The sequence below is a fragment of the Loxodonta africana genome, chromosome 4, assembly GCF_030014295.1.
Source record: "Loxodonta africana isolate mLoxAfr1 chromosome 4, mLoxAfr1.hap2, whole genome shotgun sequence".
In the NCBI taxonomy this organism is placed as follows: domain Eukaryota; kingdom Metazoa; phylum Chordata; class Mammalia; order Proboscidea; family Elephantidae; genus Loxodonta; species Loxodonta africana.
This window is the reverse complement of record NC_087345.1, coordinates 65,613,265-65,628,467: the sequence shown is the minus strand read 5'-3', so window position 1 is coordinate 65,628,467 and position 15,203 is coordinate 65,613,265. Positions and strand designations below refer to the sequence as shown.

At 36.2% G+C, this 15,203-nt stretch overlaps 1 protein-coding gene across 9 annotated transcripts in view; it reads left to right on the top strand.

The window, feature by feature from the left end:
• Positions 1–15,203, top strand: part of CNOT2 (CCR4-NOT transcription complex subunit 2) — a 159,841-nt gene that overhangs the window by 105,252 nt on the left and 39,386 nt on the right. For 8 of the 9 annotated variants that reach the window (XM_064283883.1, XM_064283882.1, XM_064283886.1 and 5 more), the window contains one exon: positions 9,473–9,595. In XM_064283883.1, coding sequence (XP_064139953.1) covers positions 9,473–9,595 — 123 coding nt within the window. Of the gene's footprint in view, positions 1–9,472; positions 9,596–15,203 lie in introns of those variants that run through there. The other variant, XM_023558863.2, reaches the window with a different exon arrangement.

The following is a 15,203-nucleotide window of genomic DNA, read 5'->3' as shown; positions in this document are numbered from 1 at the left end:
GGAGTGTAGCGTACTTCCTCCTGGGTCACACTTTGTACTTCATCCTTTGGGGCTTGCTGAGTCTTAAGTCTTGTAATAGGTCTAGAAGCCAGAATGGCAGTCTGGAATTGTTTTGAGAACATTGAGCATTGTTTCCTAAAGCATCTGCCTCAGGCGATGCCCCCGGCAATGACTCAGGCAAGGGCTCTTTAGAGGCAGCTGGGCTACGGCTGATATTAGGTGGGAGTGGCGGGGCTAATGGCTTTTCTTGGCAGGGTGGTTTAGCAGACAAACAAGAAGTAATCTCTTCAGATGGGAGTGGTTCTGCTGGCAGGAGTGGTTCCGTGGAATTTAGGGGCTCAGTGTCTCCAGCTTCCTGATTATCTTCCCATATGTCCCCATTCCAAGTTTCAGGATCCCATTTCTTCCTGTTCAGTGCCCTTACTTTAACTTCAGTCACCTCTCAGGGTTGGCAGTTGAGCTAGCGTTGTAGTTCAGCCACTCTTACAATAAGACTTTGGGTTTGGTTTTCGGCAATTTCAGCTGTTACTGCAAGAAATTAGGCTTTCTTTCAAAGCACAAGTGGAAGCCTTAAGGTCATTTATGAGGCACCTGAGCTTTGACTCTGAAGCTCTGAGTGCATATCTTTCTTTCATCAGTTTGTCTTAACGAAACTAGGACCAACCAACCAGCTTCCTTATGCTTCTCATTCTGACAAGCATAAGGAGCCTTGCCTTTCACCAGTACCTGATCTACTGGTGGTGATACTTTGCGTAATTGTAGCACCACATCACGCCATGGATTAGCAGTGTCCTCTTTACTGCCGGAAGCAAAGTCATCAACATCTTTAAGACTAACCAGACTTGGGAATCATTTTAGAAAACTCATCCTTACAATTTTGTTTCTCTAGAACTACTCTTGGTACCACATCTTAGCCTGGGTTCTCTAGAGAAGCGAAACCAGTAGAGCATATAAATATATATAGAGAGAGAAATTTATATCAGGAAAAGAGCTTATGCGATTATAGAGGCTGAAACATCCCAAGTCTATGGATCAGGATAGAGGCTTCTCTCAGTTCACGTAGCCACAGGGGCTGGCGAACCCAAGATTGGCGGGGTGGCAAGCAGGGCTCCTGCTCTCAGGCTATGAAGATCGACAAATCCCAGGGTCTGCAGATAAGCTGGTAGCTCAAGTCCCAAGAGCCGGAGGTCAGACGACCAGGAGGTAGCCACAGGATCCAGAGTGAGCAAAAAAGCCAGAATGTTTGCTTATATTCGGATGCAGGCCACACCCCCAAAGTCCCTTTTAACTGATTGACTACTCACAGGAGATTCAGTCATGGGAGTGATCACACATAAATACTGAGAATCATGGCCCAGCCAAGTTGACACACAATCTTAGCCATTGCAGCATGTTAACAGTAGAACTCTTCACTATGTTAAGATAATTCACAAGAAAATATTATTAGGGGTTTGTTTTTGTTTTAACCTCCTTTCTAGATGTTTAGTACTACAGTGTCTACATCAATAGCTTCATAATGAAACTTGGAGTTTTGTTATAATCATCCTAATTCCTTGAAGGATTAAATTTTATTCACTGTATTTAGAAAGTACTTTAAAAATGTTAGTTCTTTTGGAACACAGTTTTTCATTTTGTTTTGTTTTTTTAATTCATTTCTACTTATCTGAAGGCCTCCTTGGAGAATAATAAGGAAAAAGACTACTGGTGTAATAGTCTTTTTTCTTTTAAGAGTAATTTTATTCTAAAATTAATGTAACTTTAATACAATCAGTCTTGTAGAGACTGACTTGTCTCACATACCTATAGTCAGTCAGTCCATTCTCATTCTTCAACTAAAGTGATCTTTTGGCATACACAAATATTTGATTCCAGTAGCCCTTGCTTACCATTTGTTGTTAGCAGCCATTGAGTTGGCTCCTGACTCTAGTGACCACAGGAGCAATGGAGTGAAATGCCTTGTCTGTTGTGACCCATAGGGTTTTTATTGGCTGATTTTTGGAAGTGGATTGTCAGATCTTTCTTACTATTCCATCTTACTCAGGAAGCTCCACTGAAACCTGTTCAGCATCATAGCAACACACAGTCCTTGTTGACAGACAGGTGGTTTCTGCACATGAGGTTCATTGGCTGGAAATTGAACCTGAGTCTCCTGCATGGAAGGCAAGAATTCTACCGCTGAGCCCTGGATGCCCTCAAACCAGTTACCTTCAAGTCAGTTCTGACCCGTGGCGACCCCATGTGTGTGTTCAGAGTAGAACTGTGCTCCACCGGGTTTTCAGTGGCTGATTTTTCAGAAGTAGATTGCCAGGTACCTCTGGGTGAGTGTGAACCACAACCTTTGGGTTAGTAGCTGCCTTAGTCATCTAGTGCTGCTATAACAGAAATACCACAAGTAGATGACTTTAACAAAGAGAAATTTGTTTTCTCACAGTCTGGTGAGAAGTCCAGATTCTGCTAGAAGTCCAAATTCAGGGCATTGGCACCAGGGGAAGGTTTTCTGTGTTGGCTCTGAACGAAGTTCCTTGTCATCAATCTTCCTTTGGTCTGGGAGCATCTCAGCACAGGAACTTCAGGTCCAAAGGACGTGCTGTACTCCCGGCACTGCTTTCTTGGTGGTATGAGGTCCCCCATGTCTCCCTGCTCACTTCTTTCTTCTGTATCTCAAAAGAGTTTGGCTTAAGACACTGTCTAATGTTGTAGATCTGATCCATATAACTGCCACTAATCCATCTCATTACATCATAGTGATAGGATTTACAACACTTGGGGAAATTACATCAGATGACAAAAGGTAGACGGTCATACAATACTGGGAATCATGACTAGCCAGGTTGACAGATATTTTGGGGAGACACAATTCAATCCATTACAGCAGCCTGGCATGTTAACTGGTTGCACTACTGGGGACTCCCTGCTTACCATTGTTCACCGCTAAATAAGGCCCATCTTTTATTTTTTGCTCTTGATTGCTTCTCCCTTTCTGAAGCTTACAGTTCAGAAGAAGATAGAAGTTAAACTATTAGTTGCATTTTTAGGAGTCAATGTAAGTTAAGAGTTAAAAATGGGGACTCTGTAGCAGCAGATTGTCTGGGTTCAAATCCCATCTCTTCTACTTAACACATGGGCAAGTTACCTAAGTTCTTTTGTTCTCAGTTCTCCCATTTACAAAATATAGTACTTGTTGCTACCTAATTTTTTTTTAATAGAATTATCATGAGGATTCTATGTGTAAATGAATTTAAAGTTTTTAGAACATTGCCTGCAAATAGTAAGTGCTCATAAAAGTTATTATTATTGTATAATTATAGTTACGATAAAGTATTTTCGCTGACTGTATAAAACAAGAGTCCTAAGTTAGTGTGAAAGTTTGAAAGAAGGAAGAATGAGAGAAAGGTAATTCTAAGTAGAGGAATCAGCATATTCAAAGGCCCTGGCATGCAAAAGAGCTTGATGTGGCAAGAGTTTAGTGGTGGCAGAAGACCTGTGGAGATGAAACTATAGAGGTTACATAGAGTCTTCAAGCCTTATTGTTGATTTGGGGAGCTGCTGAAGAATTTCAATCAGCAGGGCCATGAAAATAAATACATACTTTAAAAAATCACTTTGGCTAACATGGGAGAGTAGACTTGAGGCGAGTTAGAGTGGATGTTGGAACGCCTTGTACTGGAAGGTGACTAGGAAAGACATGGATGATTTCAGTAAATATTTAGAGTTAGTTTGATAAACTTGGGTTTGGATTGTTGAAGGCTGCGGAGGTTAGGGATGGTATTTTTCACATACGAAGTGACGTTTTTCAGGGATTACCATGTACAGAAACAGCTGCAAATAAAATTAGGCTGAAGTATAAGGTTCGTGTTGGTTTAAGATAATTATGTAACTAGTTATGTTGAGGCTAAAATCTTAGGAATCTTGGTCTGTATTACCTAGATAGGGGATGTTAAGAGAGAGGTGTGGGAGCATGAGAGTGATAAGATCAGTGTAGCCGTTATTAATATGGGGCCATAATAAATTGATAGTAGAGGGAGGTCTGACTTAGTTCATCACCTAGAATTTTGTACCTGGTTCCCCTGCTTGTATTCCTTCCCTCTTAATCTGGCCTTGAAGCCCCATCACCAGTTACCTTCCTTCCAGACGCCCTTTGTGATGGCTAAATTGAAAGTTGTATTGTTTCCTGAGCTTTCCCTCTCTTCTGAGCATTTGTACACACTCTTATGTCAAAGTTGCTGTCTGTTTCATCCAAATGTACTTCTACTTTTTTATACTAAAGCCTTTCAGTCATTTGCCCTCAGCCAGTTAGATGTTCACTAATTTATGTTCCAGAAGCACTACTACAGATTTTCATATTGTAATTGCTTATTTACAGTTTTGTCTTCTAGCTAGACTGTGAACTTATTCAAAACTGAGACCGATAACTTTTTCAGCTTTTGTTTTCATTAGCCCAATTCTTGGCACATTTCACATAGTAAGCCCTCAATCTGTTTGTTGAAAAGTAAAGGGAGACCAGTCAGGAGACTACTAAAACTAGTCCAGGGTTTCAACTAAGATGGGGATAAGAAGAATGGCAAAACAGAAGTGAAAGCCACTGTGAAAGAAGGATAGAACTTGATGGATGTGCAGAACAAAGGAAGACAAAGTAACTTGGGAAGTCAGTTTTAAATATAGCACTTTAAAATATGCTGCTGGAACTTTGAGTGTGAGACTAAGACTGGAGATAGATTTAAACCAACCTACGTTTGTTTATTATCCAGGAAGGACCACCCTGCCATGGGATGTATTTATGTTCCCTGGTAACAGGATTCCATGCCTGGCCCAGCATTTGCCGACATGATAGTGAATAAAAGGATCCATGGCAGTGCAGTGGTTAAGTGCTGGGCTGCTAACCGAAAAGTCAGCAGTTTGAACCCGCCAGCTGCTGCATGGGAGAAGGATGTGGCAGTCTACTTATGTAAAAGATTATAGCCTTGAAGGATCCCTGGTGATGCAGTGCTTAAGAGCTATGGCTGCTAACCAAAAGGTTGGCAGTTTGAATTCACCAGCCATTCCTTGGAAACCCTGTGGGGCAGTTCTACCCTGTCCTACAAGGTCGCTAAATGTCGGAACCGACTTGACAGCACCGGGTTTTTGTTTTTTTATAACCTTGAAAAACCTATAGGGCAGTTGTATTCTGTCCTATAGGATCACTGTGAGTTGGAATCGACTCAACGATAATGGGCTTTTCTAATCAATAAAAGGTTTCAGAGTAAGTTTCTCTCCAGAGGCCTGATATCTTCCTCCTGGTGATGTAGTGGTTAAGAGCCATATCTGCTAACCAAAAAAGGTCAGCAGTTCGAATCCACCAGGCGCTCCTTGGAAACTGTCTAGGGCAGCTCTGCTCTGCCCTGTAAGGTGACTATGATTTGAAATCGACTCAATGGCAATGGGTTTGGGTTTTTGTTTGTTTGTTTTCTTTGAATATGGTCTGAGTCTATTTTTTATTCTTTCCCATTTATCTTTATGCTTTTTAACATATAGGATATAAATATTTATATGTAAATATATATTTATTTTCAAGTTCCATTTATACAGTGACTTAGTTTTATTTCCTTGACCATTTAAAAAGCTCTGGGCATTTTTTGCTTTGTCTCTTAGCCCTTCTGTTCTCTAATTGCCATTCATCCCACCTGGATCAGGAGCCACTTTATCAGTCCTCTCTGAAGTTGTTGGTTGGTGAATTATCTCAAGTTTGGTGCTTTACAAATTATTTTCCTGTGATTATTCTGGGTTCCTACATTTGGCTTTGAAATTCTTTGTTTAACTATTTAGAATGGCATATCTTAGGAATTTATAACTAGTTCAAACTAAATAACGAAGGAAAAGTTATACCGGGAAAACTCAGCCCAGTCAGTGCTTCCATTCTTCCTACCAGATTAATTTTCCTCTCTCTTCTACTTCATTCTGAGGCTAGCGTTTTTTTGTTTCTTTGTTTTGTTTTGTTTTGTTTGGGTGGGGTGGTCAGGCTGATAGGTAGAGCATTAGTGTAAGATAACTTGTCTACTTAAAAAAAATATGCATTGCTTTTAATAAAATCAGAGGAAGAATAAAATGTCTTGATTAAATGTTTTAGATCTGTGTTCAAAACAAACTTTAAGTAACATTACTTTAGATATATACATATGTCATATTCTTTCTTATTGAGTCTTTATATCCATCTCTTCTTGTCCTTTATAACATTTGCTATGAATCAGAATCTAGAGAGAGGATGGTTAATTAGCAAAGCAGATGTAAGCCCACAATGTGTGCTTGAAAAAAACTGAAACATTGTACCTACCAAAGGTTCAAAGTTAAATTTTATATGTAATGTAAAATGAGGTATGATTTTACTTTTAAACTAGGCTGTTGGGTCGATTCTGAATCGTAGCAACCATATAGGACAGAGTAGAACTGCGCCATACAGTTTCTAAGGAGCACCTTTTGGTTAGCAGCTGTAGCTCTTAACCACTATGCCACAAGGGTTTTGTTACTTCAGGAGAGTATTGACATATCTTCTTTGAAATTGATGCCTTTTCATAACCCAACATCCATTCATTATTGCATTCTGTCAGCTTTCCCTCAAAGTATATCCTTTATCCAACCACTTCTCACCACCTCTACCACTACCACCATAGTCTGAGTCACTGTGATCTCTCATCTAAATTACTGTACCTAGTTTTTATCCATTCCTATTTATATTTTTTGTATATTATATAGCCTCCTAATCTGTTTCCTTGTTCTACTTTTGTCCCCTCTGTAGTACATTCTTCACAGAGTAGCAAGAATCATTTTTTTTAAATATATGTCCAAATTATGTCACTCTTAAACTGCTCCCACACCTGCTATTAACTTCCCATCATACAAAGAATAAAATCCAGAGTCTTTCCTCTGGCCTGTAAGATGCTACATGTCTTGGCCCCCACCAGTATCTCTGACTTCAGTTCCTACCATTCTCCACTTAGCTCATGCTGCTTGTGCCATACCACTAAGGGTCTTTCTGTCCCATCTGTACTGAGTCTCTTCCTCCAGGTTTTTGCCTAATTGGTTCCCTTATTTCTCTGCTTAATTATCATCTCCCCAGTTATACTTCTCTGGCTATTTTAAAATGCCCTCCTACTCCATTCCATTATTCTATATGGAATAAAGGACAGCCCTTTAAAATTACATAAATCTGGCTTTATGAAAACTTTGTACATTGTCATTTTTCTGATTTTGCCATGGGTCAGAGAATTCTTTGTCTCATTCTAGCACCCATTACTGGACTACGAGTTGCATCTGGGGAGAGATTACACTCTTACCTCTCTTCTTTGCTTACATCATGTAAAAATAATCAGTATTTTTACTGATGTGTTAATAACTTCATTATTTAGTTTCTGTGGTGAAGCACACAAACCAAAGATGAAGTTCTGCATATTTTCTCTCTGTCTCTCTCATACACACACACACGCACACACACACACAATACAAACTATAACCTTTGGGCAAATCTGGTATTGATGGAAGAAGAACATTCTGTGTTTTCCTCTGTCCTCAGGCATTTCACATGCTTAGTTTTACTTTCAAAACTCTAAAACACCTTTGCATGGTATTAAAGCCTCTCTTTTTTTCCCTATACAGTTACTTTTGATTTTAGAATTCTTGTTTATAATTGATTTTGATGATAATGTTATAGAAGAATTGTCAAAGAACTCACTTTGTGTTCGAGTTGATTTATGTGTGTAAAATTTGATGATAGATGCTCTAGTAGTCACTTGAAATTTTATTGAATTATGTAAGTTCCATGCCATTTTTCCACATTTATTTTTTGTTAGAATTAGAACTCACTAGTAAAGGGACATAAAGGGAACTAAATATACCCTTAAATTTTGAAAAACAAACTTAAAATATAATATGTAATGAGTCTTAATTTACAGATTGTAAAATCCTTTTTTGACACTGTTTCTTTTCTGAAATATAGTTCATTAAAAAAAAAGAAAACTTGTTCTAGTAGGGACTACTCTGGGGATTGATGAATAGGCATGTAGGATGGTCGTCCCTGAAATTATATTCAGAATTATAGAATAGCTTTCATAAAATTCACCAGGGAGTCCACTGCACAAACAATATTAAGTACTTATGTTTTACTAAATTAATAGACTATTTAAAAATACCTCCCTGTGTTTCAAACCTACAGAAATTACTGGTCCAAAGATACAAAGCAAAATAGTTGTTTAACTGTCCTCAAACTATTGTTCATATCTAACTGAATAGCTTTTTCTCAGACTTCAACAGGAGGGGTTGTTAAATACTTGTGCTTTCTACACATTTAACAGAATTTAAAATATAAAACATTTATTTAACAGCATGGTGCTTTCAACAAACTTACACATAATATTTGGCCCTTAAAATCTGTAACACGTCTGTTCACCTTAGCTACTGATAAACAGTAATAACTAGTATTTCATTTTGAAATGATAGATTATAGGGAAATTCACTACTTACTTACAGTTGAAGAAAGCATTCTTAGTCATGAATGTACAAGACAGATACCAAATAGTCGAGGGGAAATTGTCCCCATGAAAAAAGTTAGTCACCTTTTATTCAAGTCCTTGAAAATCTCTCATATCATGGGCATTTCATTTTACCTTGAATTACACAGTAGTGTTAGGGAGAGGAAGACACATTGACCTTAAATAACCTCAGTCAGTTGCTAGTTTTGAAAACTTTAGAGGTCATGTTAAAAGAAGGACAGATAAAAGTTATCCTTAAAAAAAAAAAACCATTGCTGTGGAGTCAATTCCGACTCATAGCAACCCTATAGTAGTAATTTATCTTGATGTGGCCTCAAAATTGCTAGTGGTGGATGTTATAAAGAGTTAAAAAGCAATAGAGTTAAGTAGTGAAATTATTGAGATCATATATTTACACCAGTATCATGAATGAAACAGCTTTCCTACTGTTAAGTTGAGTGAGTACTTGTGGCTTGAAATAAAATTTCCAATATGGTAATATAACCCTATTCCGAAAATGCTGTATCTCAGTTAACTTATAAGTGAAGAAAATTTGCTCTGGAAAACAAATAATTTAAAAAGTTGATCTAGTGATGACAAAGACACTAAATTTGAAGATGAGTGTGAAGATTTTGAGTAATTAGCCCCAAACATAGTTTTTTAAAATGTTTATGTTAGAAAGTTACGTTTAGGGTGGCCAGTTTTCAAGAGTAAGTAATACTTAGTTCTTTAAAAGTAAGTGGAACTGTTGCACGAGGTGGGCTTTAAGATTCTTCTCTTACTTTCAAGGCCTGGAAATTAATGAATGCTGTGTTGTTATAATCAGATTTTATCACATGCCCCATTAGCCCTTAGTTTTTCTGTTTTTATATCTTTCCAGTGCTTCCTTCATTTTTGTTTTTCCACACAGAAACAAGGTTAAGTTGGATATTCGCCAAAATATTACACTTGATAAAAGTAATATTTTTGTTTAGGTGACAAACAGCATGTTTGGTGCTTCAAGAAAGAAGTTCGTAGAGGGGGTCGACAGTGACTACCATGACGAAAACATGTACTACAGCCAATCTTCTATGTTTCCACATCGGTCAGAAAAAGATGTAAGTTAATCAATTACACTGTATTTACTCAGCGTTGTATGTCTGTTTTGGGTTTCTGAAAAGCTGCATATGACCTGCAGAGTACTGTCTTTGAGTACCATTTTGGTCATAGTGACTGTTTTAGGCATAGTGCTAGGCCCTAAGGATATAAAGATAAGGAGCTTACATTCTCATGGGAGAAACAGAACTGTACCTGTGATTGTCAAGTTGGGATATGGTAATACTGTAGGACATACTGAAAGATATGGGGTAGACATGGTACAACTTCTGGGTCATCAGTTTTTTCTTTTTCAGTTGGAGAAGTAACTTGTTATTTTTGAATTAAAACAAACAGATACAGAGTATAAAGCAGATTTGAACACATTTAAAGATGAGACTTCAGTAAACTTTATCCTGTTTATTTTTTTTAATTTTCTAGCTGTAATCCTAAACTTCAGGCAGAACGCCTCTCCGAGCTATTAGGGATGCTGTGTATTCAGAATATGAAGACAATGTATTATTAAAATGTGAATTAGTGTTTTGAAAGGCTAATAGTTCTTAGAAGTCCCTGGGTGTCACAAACGGTTAAGCACTTGACTAGCCAAAAGGTTGGCAGTTTGAGCCCACCCAGAGGCACCTTGAAAGACAGGCCTGGTGATCTGCTTCTGAGAGATCACAGCCATTGCAAACGCTATGGAGCAGTCCTACGCTGCACACGTGGAGTTGCCACAAGCCAGAATCTACTTGACGGCAACTAATAACAACAACAACAGTAGTTCAGTAATCCCATTAGAATTAAAAGGATTTAGAACACAGCCAGGTCATAATAAGCAAATTTATAAAATATTTCAAAATGAATTCAGTTGTTACCATTATCAAGTTACTTTAAATTATACCTCATACGCTGTAGTCCAGCCAGTTGCATCCTTAAACTTTGTACCTGCCCAACTTTTTTTCCTTTCAAACCTTTGTAACATTGCTGTTCCTAATGCCCCTAGCTTTTGTAACAGTTTACTCTAGCTATTAACCTAATGAGATTCTTACTGATGCTTAAAGCACTTATGAAGTTCTAAAATATGTAACAAATGCCCTTATTTTGTTTAGAATTGATATTTCTTTAGTTCTTAAGCCTTTTAAAAAATTTTACAAATTAACTTAACCTAGGTTTACATTTTTTTTTTTTTTTTTCCTGTTTAGATGCTCACCTACCCCTCTTTTAATTTGAAATTTATATCATTTGGCAACAAATTATCAATTGCATTGTTAGGGCTCTCTTCAAATTATGTGTGGTGGCTTTCTTTATAATTAGTGTGCAGCCTAATAGCTGATGGAATTGTGTCATTTAATCAATTTGCGTTTATCTTACTGTGCTTTTAGCTATTTGACATAAATTATAATTGAATTATTCTTTATGCATATTTATTTGTTTAACTGTTGATCTTGTAGGTAAAGAATTTGCGGTGTTTTTCTGATAACATCACTGCAGAAACTACAAAACTAATTGTGTGTGTGTGTGTATGAAGGAATATGTATTGCTGTGATTGTATTGTGAATATTAAGTTTGATGTAAAAATTATAGTGGAACACTTTTGATAAAAAGTATTCTGATTAGGAAGATATGAAACTTTCAGACTGAAATCTGAAAGTATGTGTAGGGCATGAATGACAGAGATGTAGTCTATCTTCTGGTAAGTAGAAATACTGCACGCCTGAGGTTTTTTTTTTTTTTATCAAAATCATTATATACACTCACACATACATACATACATCTGTTGCTTACATTCACATCTAGTTATTTGTCACAGAAATAGCACAGAATGATTTGCTCCACAAAACCTTTTTTTTTTTTTTCCAGTATATAAAGAAGATACTATGGCATTAAAAAAAAAAAAAAAATGGCACAGAATGATTTGCTCCACAAAACCTTTTTTTTTTTTCCAGTATATAAAGAAGATACTATGGCATTAAAAAAAAAAAAAAAATGGCATTAGGGATTAAGAATTCAGACCCTAAAGCAATACAGATCTATGTTTTAATCCTGGCTTTGCCTAACTTCTCTAAGCCTTAGATTCTTTGTCCATAAAATGGAAATAGTAGCTGCTGCTGTTGCTGAAATGTTTTTCTTGTTATAAATAACACAAGGGAATTATTGAACTTTAGAAAATTTAGATGGATTTGAGAAGAAAAATTACCCATAATCTTGTCAGTGATAACTTATTCCTAACACTTTGAATTTATAGTTAAAATATTTTGTCTTTATGTAATAAAATACAGGTATACATGTTAATATTTAAATCCTCTAAGGATATTTTGGCATATTTTCCTTCAAAAAGTTTGTGCCAATTTTTACTCTAATCAGCAGCATCCGTACTGTCAAGAACACTAGCTATTACCTTTAAACCTTTGCCAAGAGATAAAAAAAAAAAAGCTTAATTGTTTTAATGTACATACATTAAAACATCACTAATTTTATACACACACACAGTTAGTGATATGTCTTTTCCATGTATTTATTGGCCATTTGTATTTCTTTTTTATGGGTTACCCATTTTTATGCCACCTTGTGTTTCTCTTTTTGAAACAGTAAGCCTTGTTTTTGTTAGTGTTCTCTGTATGTTGTTATTAGTAACCCCTTGTTTGTTACAAAAATTTTCTGTTTTTTCGCTTTAAATTTGGTTTATGGTACCTGAATATACACATATTTATAATTTATATTGAATGTGATCTGTTAGTCTTTGTGTGTGTGTGTGTGGTTTCTGTTTTTGAGATCGTGCTTAGTAGAAAGACCTTTCCCAACTATAGGTTAATTAACTATTTTATCTCTGTTTTCTTCTGGTAATTTTATGTTTCATTCTTCACATGTAATTTACATCCAGTAGAAATGGCTTAAGGTGTGAATTGTATGGTGACAATTTTTTTTTCCCCCATGAGATTATCCTGTTGCCCCAATATCATTTATGGCTTAGACCAGGGGACAAAAATTTTTCCATAAAGGGCCAGATAGTAAATATTTTAGGCTTTGTAGGTCAATCAAGGGGAGAAATCAAGGATATTATGTGGATATTTATATAATCACTGAAAATGTTAAAAGCATTCTTAGTTCACCTACCCTACAAAAACAGGCAGTATATTCACTTTGGTCTGCAGGCTGTGTGTTGTTTGACTACCCTTGAGTTAGATGATTCGTTCTTGGCTAATCCCTCCCTTAATATATACTAATGTCAGTGTATTCTTGGGCTTGTTTATGAACTGTTTTGTTGTTTATCATTCTGATTTGATGTCAGAACTACATTTTAAATTACTGAGCTTTATAGACAATTTTAACATCCTAGATAAAGATCTTTCTCATTTCTCATTATTCTTTATAAAAATGTTTTTGACTATTGCACATTTATACCAATATTGACATAATGACTCTTCTGAAGAATGTCTTTTTTTTTTCTTATTCTTTCTGCCTTTTTAATAAGTAGAGTTTGTAGTTGATGTTTTCACATTGGTTTTTACTGATATGTAGAATACTTTGTGTGTGTGTTTATTTTATAAGCAACTGCCTTATGAACCAAACCTATTGCCATCGAGTCAATTCCAACTTTTAGTGACCCTGTAGGGCAGAGTAGAACTGCCCCGTAGGGCTTCTAAGGAGCAGCTGGTGCATTCAAACTGAAGACCGTTTGGTTAGCAGCCAAGCTCTTAACAGTTCACCAACAGCAGTTTGAATCCACCAGGCATTCCTTAGAAACCTTATGGGGCAGGTCTTCTCTGTCCTATAGGGCTATGAGTTGGAATTGACTCTCAACTGCAATGGGTTGTTACCATATCGAACATTTATTAGTTCTTATTGGAAATGTGGACTCTGGGAATCCTACTATCTTGTTCATATCCCAGCTATAAGATTTACTTGCCCTTGAGTAAGTTAGTCTGTGTGTCATATTTTTTCTCATTTGTAAACTAGGAATAATAATACAGTAAAACCTGTGAAAGCCGGAACCTGTGTAAGGCGGAAATCTGTCAGCGTAGGAAAACACAAATATTTTCCACTAATAGAGAGCATAGAAAAGTGGTAAGATTACACTTTGTCAAAGGTGGAACACTTACGAGACTCGGAAAAACAAGGCAGTCACATCGAAATCTGGCTCTCACAGCTTTCACTGTATGTGACTCCTGGGTGGTTGTAAAGGTTGAGTATTTATGTGTAAACTTTAGAAAATGTTAGGGTTAAATGTAAATAAGTCAGAATACAAAGACATGGAATTAAATGTTAAATCTTTTGATGGGAACTTTCTAAAACCTCTTAAACTTGTTTGTGTATGTATAATCTTCAAACTCAGTATGTTAAAGACAAAAGCGTAGGTATAAAAACCCATAAACCTACTGCCCTTGAGTTAGCTCTGACTCATAGTACCCTATAGGACAGAGTAGAGCTGCCCCATAGGGTGTACTAGGCTGTGGTCTTTATGGAAGCAGACTGCCACATCTGCTGCTGGATTGGCTGGTGAGTTCGAATCACGGGCCTTTCAGTTAGCAACTGAGTGCTTAACCAGTGTGCCACCAGGGCTTCTTCTAAGTATAAAAGAGAATTACACAATGATATATCTATAAAAATAATTATAAAATGTTTAATAGTAATCATTAAAACTGTGAGAAAATACTATTTCATTCCTGTCAATTAGCAAGGATTTTCTTTAGTGAAAGAGAATAGCCTGCATTGAAGTGACTGCTGTGGGAATGTAATTAGTAAGATGTTGTAGAAAAGAGTTTAGCAATACATATTAAAAGCCTTTAAAACGTGAACATTCCTTCAATCAGTCATATGCTGTTCTATAAATTTGTACATTGGCTCTAACCTAAAAGTCAGGTAGTGTAATATGAAAGTGTTCATTACCATTACTTTTTAAAAGTAAAAAAATCTTAATCTTAAGTGTTCAATACTGAGGAATTGATTACAGTGAATATTTCTGCATGTATTATTATGCTATTTTTTAAATGTTCCTTTTGAAAACTTAAGAATATTTTAGTCAGAATTACTTGAAATACCCAGTAAATTCATAGTTAGTTGATTATCTGATTCATAAAGTACCAGAACCTGAGACTTATTGGCTTGTATTTTTCTGCCTGCCCCTTTTCTCTTTTGATGTTTTTAATGTATGTATTATTTTCTTACAGTCTTCTTTTTGTGCCTGCTTGCTAGAATTCATTCTGATTTCACTCTTTAACCATATGTTTTTAATTTTGGAATAGTCTTTAAATTTTGTCTAGATCTCGAACAGTGTATATGTATGTGTATGTATGCATATGTGCAGATACACAGACATGCCTTCTTTCCCCTTTTCTCTCTTTTTTGTGGTAGATATGATATAGTCAAAAATCACATTTACTTTTTTATGTTTCTTCCTGGAATAATAACATAATGCTAGGAATCGTATCATGGTCTTACCTTTAAGTATATTGTACAATGAATTTTTAAAGAACATTTTAAAATTTGAATTTTTTTTTTTAATAGCTTTTGTGGTCAGAAATTTTTATTTAGCAAAGTTCTGTTACATTTTAAACCCATTTATTCTAATGTAGGAAGTAATTTCCTGACCAAGCTGCTTTAAATGTTTCTTAAAATAGGTTTTGTAATTGAAGG